The sequence below is a fragment of the Macaca thibetana genome, chromosome 12, assembly GCF_024542745.1.
Source record: "Macaca thibetana thibetana isolate TM-01 chromosome 12, ASM2454274v1, whole genome shotgun sequence".
Classification (NCBI taxonomy): Eukaryota; Metazoa; Chordata; class Mammalia; order Primates; family Cercopithecidae; genus Macaca; species Macaca thibetana.
The window spans coordinates 77809132-77821399 of record NC_065589.1 but is presented as its reverse complement, the minus strand read 5'-3'; the positions used below and the strand labels follow the sequence as shown (position 1 = coordinate 77821399).

The window sequence follows — 12268 nt, the reverse complement described above, 5'->3', positions numbered from 1 at the left end:
CTGCCCGCCTCGGCCTCCCAGAGTGCTGGGATTACAGGCATGAGCCACTGCACCCAGCCAATTCTACCTGCATTTTCAAAATAGAATCTTATAATGAAGTCTCATTATGGAAGTAGTTATTTCAAAGATATGTCCAATTATGTTAGCAACTTTCTTTTCTGGACAGTATTTTCAGAATATCCTTTAGCTAGGTAGGTATATTTTTTAAAGTATTCTCCCTTTCAACTAAAGTCTCTTCTGATGATTCTGGAAGATGGTCATTTAGGTAAAATGCATACCAATTAATATATTGCTTATAGATCACTTGGGTAATGATTATAAAGGTTTTGCAAAGCAATATTTGGCATCTCTGTGGTGTCAGTGAGATGTGTAAATTGACTTGAGCAGAAAGAAGCCAATGAATTCCAATTAGCCACCTTATATAATTTATTATGGGAGAATTATGAAATACATATTTAGATCCAAATTGTCTTTAAAAATATGCATTACAACTGGAGTTTTCCACTGAGAATAAAAGTTTGGTTTTGACCTCACATAAATCCAAGGGTTCTTGAAAAAAAGTTAATATAAATTCGCAATAACTATATCATTAATACCTTATGTATACATAGGAGTTTATATAATGCATTTAAGAAACAAAGAATGTAACATTTATTAGCCACCAAGTAATTAGGAGATAGCATCAATTATATTGAGAGAAGATGAGTTTGGATGCTTATAGCCAAGAGAATTAATTGAAATTGAAAGCTATTGTAGGTGGTTACTATTATTATCAAACCTGAAAGTTGGAACATGTGAACTTGATCCTTTGCACACATAAAAGTTCACAAAGCTGCTTTTAATTTGCCTTTATTCTGTAGTACTGCTTGGTGAATCATGCACTAGTTTGTTGTAAAATTCATGTAAACTTTTATGTATACAAATGTCAGATCAAGCAGAGGTTTTATTAATTATATATATTTTAAACTGCCAACAGCAAAAAATGAAAACAAAAAACCCCAGAGGCCAATAAGTGAAATGCAATAAAAAATGAAATTTATTCTTTTGGCTCAATAATGACGTAGCTCACCATTCTTTTTAGTAATAGCAATTCCCTGCATGCAGTTCATCAATACACTACAGTAAATAGTTTTGTAAAAGGAATTAACATTAAACTTTTGGTTTGTGCAAAAACCAAAAACTGATATCATGTTAGGTAATTGCACAACTTTGCCACTTTGTTCATGGCTAAAAAGAACAAAGTCCATGTTATATCTGTAATAGCTTTAGTGCAGCAGGAATTAAAAAAATAAGACTAGTCTGCATACGTAAATACTACAAAAGTTGAATAAAAAAAAACTTCCATGAATAAAAGGTTATATTGAGGCAACCACAGCTGGTAGAAAATGATCTAAGTTTGAGTTTTTGACCAATGTATCTCCTATTGGAATGGTAGAAAATATATTATAACAAAGAAATCCATAAAACCCATTATCTAACTTTTATTTTAGGAAATTATCCATTGAAAAATCTTATGGATTCAAAAGTTTGGAATTGTGATTAAAAATAAAAAGCAAAAGCATAAAGTAAAATAAATTGTGATGTCATCAACCTGAAAATAATTTTCTTATGTACAAAATGCTGACAAATAAAATTGATTATATTTTTACATTATTTATATTTAAACAAGTTTTAGACATATTTTTAGCAAACTATGAAGAATAGGTTTTGTCAGTAGGCAGTATCCAGTGTGTTTCCTTGAAATCTAGAGAGATACCATATGATACTCATGTTGAATTAAAAGTGCAAAAGTAAAGGTGTTTGTAAATAGCTTCAAATTATTCTGCTTGACATAATGGACAGATAGCAGGTTGAATTCATTCTTTCACCAATATGTGACAATCTTTAACCAAGACTTGTGAAGAATGGATTGAGTAAAATAGAGCAGCATAGGCAATATTAACATGCACTAGTGATAGCCTTTAAACTATGTTTAATGAATGGTACAGGATACATCCCTGTTGGAAGCTCGCAAAAGACACATACACTGTGGTACATATTTGATTTAATAGAAGTTGTTTATCAGGCTATATATATATTTGCCCAAACATGCACCACAGGATAAAATAACTATTTACATAACATAGGGTATTTAATTGACATAGACTATCAGCTTTGCTGAGAGCAGAAGATGGCAAAGCAATACTGCAGCAGAAAGTGGAACAACTATTCTAAAGCAATACTTTAGATATATTTTTCTAGAATGGATTTATTAGATTACCTTTTTGGAAAGCATTTGACCAAAATTAAATATAGAGCTCTGAAACTTAGAATAAAATTTGCACTTGCTGAAACAGAACACTTTGCATAAAAATAATCCTGTAAATATTAGAGGAAACTTTACAGGCACATAACTGTTCAGACAGAAACAAACATAACAGACTAAAATACTTTCAAAATTAAAGCCATCTAGAAAATGGAAGTAACTGAAACTGTAGCCATTACAATTCTTTTTCTGGTTTTGAGCAAAAAATTTATCTCTCTGGCAAAACACTTTTGTCTGATCATTTGAGAGACTTGTAGAGTAGGACCACAGGGTTCCTGTATGCTGTTTCTTCAACGTAAACCTCATTTACAAAAATAGTGACATAGTATTATGAATAAACTATGAATTGGGGACCATGGAAATGCACTAGAACAAATTTTGTAAAAATATGGCAGACATGGAAGTTAAAAATAGAATGGATGCAAGGACTGTACTAAAGGTGTTTGGTGTAGTTACAATGATCACTTTGCACAACTATCCCTATAGTCTAGGTAGCCATTGGGTTTCTCCTCAGCAGTGTCAGCTGGTAATAAAAACAGCAACCTCTTGTCAATGTTGATACCCTGTCTCACAGAGTTGCAGTGACAAAGAGGTCACTGTCTTGTATAGGCACTGACTATGAGTATTTGTTAAAACAGTCAGTTTGGCATGGACCTCCTCTTGAAGTCCAGTTGACACATATACTTTACCTTCATAGGCTGTAAACAATTGATCACAAAGATAATTCTTTGTTTCTTTTTACTTTTGATTTTCTCTGACCTCTTTTACTTTGCTTTCTTTTTCTGGTTTGTCTTTCTCAAACTTTTCTTTGTCTGGTTTTGTTACACTATCATAGGAAGGAGGAGAGGTGGTAGAGGAACTCCCATCTGATTTTTCTGGAGTGGAGTTCCCATTTAATTTGTCAATAATCATGTCTTGTTTTATAGGTAAGTCAATCCTCCCTTTAATTGCCTCTTTGTTATAGTTATTTGATATATTTTTTAACCTTTGCTTTAAAAGATAACATCTGAAATTACGCTGAATGATAGCGGCAGACACTTCCTCTTGTTTACGTTTCAAAGTGGTTGTAATAGGCTCATAAGAGACTTTGGAGGGGTTTGATGACATAAACCGGTCTTCCATCTGTATTCGAAGGGCATCCATCTCTCCACTCTCACCCAAAACACGTTTTGTAAAGGCAAATAAAATATCAAGGCAGTGGATCCGGTCACCACTGACCATGGGCAGATCCATGGCAATAAGCTGGACTTTGTTGGGTTTTGCTATGAGAAGAGGAGGATCCAGGGCAGCTGCAAAGTCAGAGAGCTTAGAGAACTCTATAAACTGGGTCGCATCGGGATCAAACTTTTCCCAAACCTCATAGAACATCTCAAAGTCATCCTCACTCAGGGGCTCTGCACTTTCTTCAGTAGCAACACTGAAGTTTTCCAGGATGACCGCGATGTACATGTTCACCACAACCAGGAAGGATATGATGATGTAACTGACAAAAAAGAAAATCCCAACAGATGGGTTCCCACAATCGCCCTTAACTGAGCTGCCAGGATGAATTGTGTCAGGGTCACAGTCGGGTGGTGCACTATTAAGAATAGGTGCTAGCAATCCATCCCAGCCAGCAGAGGTTGTAATTTGGAACAAGCAGATCATGCTGTTGCCAAAGGTCTCAAAGTTGAACATGTCATCAATTCCAGCTTCCTTTTTAACATAGGCAAAGTTGGACATCCCAAAGATGGCGTAGATGAACATGACCAGGAAGAGCAGGAGGCCGATATTAAACAACGCAGGAAGGGACATCATCAAAGCAAAGAGCAGTGTGCGGATCCCCTTTGCTCCTTTGATCAGACGTAGGATTCTGCCAATCCTGGCAAGACGGATCACTCGGAACAGGGTAGGGGACACAAAATACTTTTCTATCATCTCAGCCAGAAACATACCTATGGAAAACATAGAACACAGCTAAACAGAGAATATCTTTCACTTACCTGATGCCTTTATCTTTTTTAAGGTCTATGAAAACAACAAACTTGTTATGAGTATCAGTCTTTACTAAATATTTGGATCCACTCCCTGATATTAGCAATTATTGATTACAGAGATTTATTCAATGATTCTGTAATGTCATAAACCAATATGAATTTCTGCAAAATCCAAATAATCTCCAATGGTAGCATGGCAATTTAACATTATATACACCCAATTTCTATGAATAGTTATCCCTACACATGAATTGTGGCAATTACAAACAAAAATTATTTCTGAAATCTCTGAATGTATTGTTTTCTATTTTTTAATGATATTTTTCAGTTAGAGAAAAATGGGCCATATTTGACATGAGGTTAAAGTTGAAGTTTCTAAATTTGGGGTTCTATAATTCCCTATCTCTCTTTTTCTCCTATTTAATCTCAACTTTTCTTTAAAAACCCACCTAGGATGCATTACCTTTATCTCTGGAAGCCTGTGTTAACGCATTCCAGCAGAGACAGCTACTTCCTTTTCAGTGCTTCTTATAGTACCAACTTTATTGCATTATAATGATTCGTTTTTTAAGCCATCTGGCTCTTTTAGCCTGTGACCTTTGTTTAAGATTAGGAGAGCGCCTGATAATGTTTATTTCCTGTCTTCTTCACCTCTTTCCCAAACCTGGTATTCCTAAAATGGTTTCTAACCAGTTAGCTTTGTGAATAAACCCAGGTTTCAGAGTTTTTATTCATATATGTTAGTGTTGAACTTTAGATCTATATGCATTATTATTCTCAGACCTAATTTCCATGTTAATCAGCTGGAAGGTCCTGGGGCAACCGTTTCTCTGTAACTGTACCTCTTGGTAATTAAGCTGTTCTTACCTACAATGGAGAGAATCACCACCACAAAATCAAAGATGTTCCAGCCTATAGTGAAGTAGTAGTGTCTGAGGGAGACCAGCTTCAGCACAAATTCTCCGGTGAACAGAACAATGAACACTAGGTTGATCCGGGACAAAACTAGGGTCATATATTTGCCCTGGTCATCGGTTTCCACCATCATGGTGACCATGTTGAGGCAGATGAGGATCATGATGCTGATATCAAAGACTTGCCTGGTTACAAAATCAAAGACCATTCCTTGAAATTTGTTCTAGAAAGTGAGAGAAGAGAGATAAGGTTACTATATATATTTCATAAAGAATAATCCAGTAAAATTGTAGATAAAGCCCTTCCACATATGGCGATGAATGTGCACCCTCCTCATATTATCCCAAACAATTTTGTGTGCTTTTTTTCTCTTCATGTTAAAAAAATGAAAAAAAATATTTATATAGCTAAACAAAGCATATTTGGTTTATTTAGGTCCAATGGAAAGACAAAGTTGGATGAGACATAAATTAGGGCTGGGCGTGGTGCCTCATGCCTGTAATTCCAGCACTTTGGAAGGCTGAGATTGAAGGCTTTCTTGAAGCCAAGAGTTCCAGACCAGTCTGGGCAACATAGTGAGACCTCATTTCTATTAAAAAAAAAAATTAGCCAGGCATGGTGGCACAGGCTTGCAGTCCCAGCTACGAGCGAGGCTGAGGTGGATCACTTGACCCCAGGTGTTTGCGCCTGCAGTGAACTATGGTCTTGCCACTGCACTCTAGTCTGGGTGACAGAGTGAAGTGCTGTCTCTTAAAAAACAAAACAAAAACAAACATAAATTTGTGGCAATTGGCTGATAATATGTATAGTCTTTGCTTGATTTGAATAAATATGAAAATTTTTATTAAAAAATAGTGACAATGAATAACAAAGATTTACAAAGTAGGTTAATATCGACAGACATTTAGATAGATGAATACACCAGTTCATTTATCAATATTTTAGAAATTTTGGATTATACCTTATTTCCCTCCCTCAAAATACATCAGTCACATTTCTGTTGAATTCTACTTCTCTAGCTCTGTGAATCTCTGTATGGGTTTGTTAATTTATCTGTATTTCTTTCCATCTGTCCTTCTTTACCTATGCCCTATGCTTTAACAAAAATGCATGACTTTAAATGTTTTTTTCTTTGTCTTATTAACAATCATCTCAGGAACAACATGCTTTCAAAGATTCTTATATTAATATGGCTATTAAATATAGTTTTATTAAAGAAATATATTATTAATCATTTAGAGTAAAAACTTAAAATAAAACTTTATGGCTTACCAAAAATCAAAGGTCATGAACTGACCATGTTTTATTTATTTATTTATTTATTTATTTATTTATTTATTTATTTATTTTGAGACTGAGTCTCGCCCTGTCACCCAGGCTAGAGTGCAGTGGTGCTATCTCTGCTTGCTGCAAGCTCCGCCTCCCAGGTTCATGCCATTCTCCTGCCTCAGCCTCTTGAGTAGCTGGGACTACAGGTGCCTGCCACCATGCCCGGCTAATTGTTTGTTTGTTTGTTTGTTTTTTAGTAGAGACGGGGTTTCACCGTGTTAGCCAGGATGGTCTTGATCTCCTGACCTCGTAATCTGCCCACCTTAGCCTCCCAAAGTACTAGGATTACAGACGTAAGCCACAGCGCCCAGCCAAAGAACTCTAGTAAAGTTGGTTCAATACTTTCCTCTCTTACCCTGCTCCCTCACATTCCAACTACTCTTATAAATACGGTAAAGTCAAGTCACTTAGAGAATTTATGAGGCCTTGTCAAGTCCCAGTTCTGGCAATTATAAGATTTGTGACTTGGGGCATGATTCATATGTTCTTTGGGCTTCAGTTTCCTTATTCTTTACCTATCTCAGATAATAGCTGAGTTAGAGTCCCACTCTGTGAACATAATCTATCATTATTACATCATTCCATTATCATGAGGCTCTACAGAGTATGCATTCTGAATATGCCTTATTCTGTTTTGATGTATTTGGTGAAACAAACAATTTTTATGACATATTTTCCCTTTCTAAACAGGTTTGGAATATTTTCTAGTCTTAAGAATGGAGGGAACAGAGAGTATAGAGGGAAGCCATGGAGAGTGGGATGGGAAAGCTAAAGGAGGAGGAACCAGGTGTGCTGTTGGTAGCAGGAAAGTGAATCTTGCTTTGGAAGCATTTATTGGGAACCCTGAGCTAGAAGTTTTCAGTTCACAAATTATAAAGAACATTACCTCCTTTTTGGAATGTGGTAACTCCTAATAAGTGCAGAAGTTGTGAATTATGATACAAAATATGAACTTTATAATTAGGGCTCAATATTGGTGATATCATCTAATATATTCTGCTCCAGAGCATTGTTCAATTTGACCATATGGACACATGGCTTTGGAACGTTAAAGGAGACAAGTAATTCTTACTGCTGGGCGAGGTATGGGTTTCTGAGGTTTCTTGGATCCAAGTTTCTTCATTGCATTGTAATATTTTTTCTGTTCCTCTGTCATAAAGATGTCTTGACCTCCAAAGTAAAGACATAGTATAAAACTGGTTACAATTCTAATATGTGTTCCAATAGCACTTTTACAAAAAATATTTGTCTTTCCTTTAATCTTTTCTAAGTTTTAAGTGGATATTATCCTGCTACATGTACATTTATCCTGCTTTTCCCATTTATGTGAAATTCTGACTGTCTTAATATTATGGAAAATCCTTACGGACATAAAACTTTGATCACTACAGGATCCTAATTTGAGTATACTATGTTTAAAAGTAGGCACGAGGGTCTCAAATATATTTTTGTAAAACAGAAAACATTTTCTTAGTCCATTTCACTGCCGATAATTTTACTTCTTCGTTCAACAGTTTTTGAACACTTTCTGTGTGCCAGACAATGTGCTGGGTATCAGAATTACATAAATATGTAAGATACAGTATTCTGCTTCTAAGTGGAGCAGGAAACTGAAAACATAGGTGGACAGTGTATGTTGATGTGACAAAAAAAAATTAAATGTACTGCAGAGGCAACAATGAGTTCAGAGCCTCAGAGACAAGCTGTTACATAGCTTACCCTTAAGCTAGGCCTTAAAAGATGATTACAGGTTTTCTAGGAACATTCCAGGATAAAAAAAAAAATCACAAAAAGCCATGGAGGTACAAGGGAATGCTTGTTCAGAAAAGGACAGAAAACTCATGTAGATGTATGGGTGGTGACTATGTAGTAGAGAAATACACATGTATAGAATGAAGTGTAGGAAAAGATGAAGATGGAAAACTGGGTGGAGGTAATTCCTGAAAGGCTCTGTAAGCCAGGCTAAAGCACTGGAGACCCATTGGATGGGTCTGAAGGCGCGGACACAGTTTTGGGTTGTAAAGCTATCCAATAGATAAACTTTGAGAAGAGCCACTGACTAGAGGCTGGAATCCCTGCAGTTTTTATAACTACATGGGAAACTGAAAATAATATAAACATGATTTAAGACTGTCATGACTACAAGTATCCTGGTTATTTGGTTGTATTAACAGACAGAACCTCAGAATGAAGAAAGGTAAAACGTGAAGAATACTTATCTTCTTTTTCTGCTGGTTGAAGTTATCTATGATGACACCAATGAATAGATTCAGAGTGAAGAATGACCCGAAGATGATAAAGATGACAAAGTATAAATACATGTACAGATTTTCCTCATACATAGGCTGAAGCGTAACCTAAATGACATTGAAAATATTCAATAATGTTACAAATACTATAAATACTTACACTAAATCAGGAATTTATTGAGTGCTGTTATTTAATACAGTGCTACTTTTGCCTTACCCTGAGATATTGTTCTGCAAAAGCAATGTTTTAAAACTAGCATGATCTAGTAAAATGAAAGTTTGCAAGTTTTATGATTGTTCTTGATTCTGTTTTCCCATTGTGCATTACCTTTAACATATTCTTTAACATAAATAATGGTGATATAAGCAGGGAAACATTTTGAGCCTATTATGTCATAATTTTTTTGCAATATTTTCAGTTTGGTTTTGGAAATGCTGAATTTTGGAAATATGGCTTTAAGAGCAGAACATCAACTTCTAAGAGGAAAATTCAGCACAGATAGGTTCTGCGGAGTTATTTTTATTTTCATTTTCTAAATTGAGTGTCCCTGAAACTTGCCTGCTTTTCTGTATCATGATATTCTTGGAAGCTGCTTCACAGAGTCTGGTTTATCATACTCTCCAGGGATAGGGAGAGACAAGTTACTTCCCCACTGAACAACTTGCCCACTCAGAATAGTCTTATTTACTGGGCCAATCTAATGTCTTAGGATCCGTGCAGCTAGATATCCTTTCATATTAGCTACATATTATGTATTAGGTACACATTAATCAAGCATCATGTATATTGAAGCAGAGTGTTCATTTTTTATATGCAATATTAAATGTTCTAATATAAAATTTTGGATGTTTCAGTGTTTAAATTACCACCAGTATTTGCCATAAGAAGTCTAGTACTGATAAATAATATTTGAGTGATACTTACATCTCGTGAATCAACAGCTGCATACATAATATCCATCCAGCCTTTAAATGTGGCCTGCAAATAACACATATTTGAATTGTTCATAAAAATTTCACCCAACAATGACATTTAACCAGATGAAAATCTGACAGTATAACAAATAACTTTTTGTACAATATTGTGAAATTTCATATGAAGATACTGAAATAAAATCGAAATAGAAAAACATTTGTATTTAAAGTCTGGAACTTGTTTCCTTTTTTTTTCCTTGAAAGTATTCTATTTTCTTCCTGCACTAAAATTTAGTGAAAGACTTTATTCATGAAACTGCCATCTCAGTCCCAATTCCCTTATATGCTCTATGATTTGCGTTTTCACACATAGTAGAATCATATTTCCTAGACATTGGTATAATAAAGTATTTGACTAATAATTTATACATTTAATTCATCACTACAAATATATATTGTTATTTTAGTACCTAAAGTTGCTCCTTTGGCAATAATTGATACAGAAAACTAAAACGATACCAGTACCCAAAAATATAATAAAAAGGAAGCAGAAATATAAAATCACATTAAAACATACTAAAAGCTTAACACTGAGGAAAATGTATTATAAAATAACTATAACATCTTTTTTATGATCAATTCAAGGTGATATTATAGATGTTATCATTAACTTTTTTTTCATACTGTCAAATGTTAGTCATTCAAATGAAGAACATCAGGGAAATAATCTTACTTGAAACATCTTGAAAATTTTTTCAAAACTCACACAGTAGCCACTTACCACTTGAAGCAGTGCGAGATAGCCAGCGCCAACATTATCAAAGTTTACTTTCACGTTTTTCCACCGAGCTTGCTTGCCAAGAGCCTGACAGTCACTCAAATTGTTGACATCACTAACGTCAAACATGTTACCCGTTGTCATGTTAACACAGTGGTAGAACTTGCCAGCAAACAAATTCACACCCATAATGCTAAAGATCAGCCAGAAGATGAGACAGACCAACAGCACGTTCATGATAGAGGGAATTGCTCCAACAAGAGCATTCACAACCACCTAGAAGAGAAAACGAGGGGAACGTAGCTTACAAACCTTTAGAATGGAAACCATTCCTTCAGTGTATTTGTTTCGTACTAACATGTGCTTGAAAAGAGTTAAATAAAAATTTAGGTGGACAAGTTATTTCTTCTAATATTTTCTAGCACATATTTGAGGGAAAATAATGACACAACTAAAGATCTAAGGTTTTAAGGAAAGCAAAATATGCTACAATATGAAAAGAAATCATAAAAAACCTGGTATAGTAAGATGGAGTCAGAAAATGTGTGTATGCTGGGGAAAAAAGAATAGAAAGATGCATTAAATGCCAACAGAAAAAATAATCGTCTTTCAGCAATACATTTTAATTTTCAAGAGTGTTAATGCATGAATAATTTGAAAAAGCGAACCAACAAACCCTTTACAAACAAACAAAGTAGTAAAAATGCCTTAAATCTATATTCTCAGATCAAGTTAACCTTTTATGACTATGAAGAACAGGATTAGGAATTTACTGGGTCCCTTTTTTCCCCTGTTAGTAAATCTCAATAAAAAGGTATATTGTTAGGGGGAAAGGTGGAATTTATATCTGGACGTAACAGTACTGGATATGTTCCCATTATTATTACTTCACAGTCTCTTAAATGTTCACTTTGGAGCACATGCTACTTCATCAACCCTATTTCATGACTTACTTCATGAAAGGGAAATTCATTCACTTTACTTCTCATTACATTCACAAGATATTAAGATGTATTTTGAAATCTTTATGAAAGTTGATAGTAATTTTTTTATCTAAATTTAATCTAGTTCATATTGGACTATTCTGTTAAGCATTTATATTAAATAAAAGTATTGCTTTATTTTAAAAATACTGCAAATGTTATTTTAGAAATCAATACCAAGAAATCTTAAATTGACATCAAAACCAGAAATCCAAAATTGTACACAGTTCCAATGCTACTTGAATTTTGTTTCTTTTGGAAGTTAAGCCATATGCATTTTACTTGCCAGGGAGAGGATACATTCATTGGGTTCTTAGTTTCTTTTTCTGGTTGGGCCAGTAAAGTCCCTTCCTCATCCCTCTTTTCCGCTTATCACTAGAGATAGAAACTAAAAACCACGGCTTCAGGCTGTTAATAGCCTAAAACAATACAGAACAACAAAATAACAAAATAAGGCGGATTGGACAAGCTTGGTACACACCACCAGAGGTTCTCCTGTTTTCAAGTAAATGCATAATACATTCTCATAATTTGCATCTGGAATATTAATTCTGCTATATGACTGAATTAAAAATTCTAAACTTTGAATATTTTTCAGATTAGAGAAAATTTATAAGTTTTAAATTTTGCTCAATTGCTATCTCCCCTCAAAGATGAACTGTTAATAGGAAACCATGGAACCAAATGAGAGCTTAAGTAATATGAGTAATGGTAAAAGTTTGGTTTGAAAAGAATTTGACATTATATAGTAATCTTTGTGAATTTTATCTTATCTAACTTTCTTTAACATTAGCAAAGAAATAAATTACAATGTAAAA

At 34.4% G+C, this 12268-nt stretch overlaps 1 protein-coding gene across 7 annotated transcripts in view; it reads right to left on the bottom strand.

The window, feature by feature from the left end:
• Positions 1-402: 402 nt before the first annotated feature.
• Positions 403-12268, bottom strand: part of LOC126933197 (sodium channel protein type 3 subunit alpha) — a 116261-nt gene continuing 104395 nt past the window's right edge. For all 7 annotated transcript variants that reach the window (XM_050752897.1, XM_050752902.1, XM_050752896.1 and 4 more), the window contains 6 exons: positions 10471-10743; positions 9700-9753; positions 8745-8882; positions 7598-7702; positions 5149-5419; positions 403-4239 (listed from right to left, as the gene is read on the bottom strand). In XM_050752897.1, the coding sequence (XP_050608854.1) occupies positions 3044-4239; positions 5149-5419; positions 7598-7702; positions 8745-8882; positions 9700-9753; positions 10471-10743 (2037 nt within the window). In that variant the 3' untranslated portion in view covers positions 403-3043. The remainder of the gene's footprint in view (positions 4240-5148; positions 5420-7597; positions 7703-8744; positions 8883-9699; positions 9754-10470; positions 10744-12268) is intronic.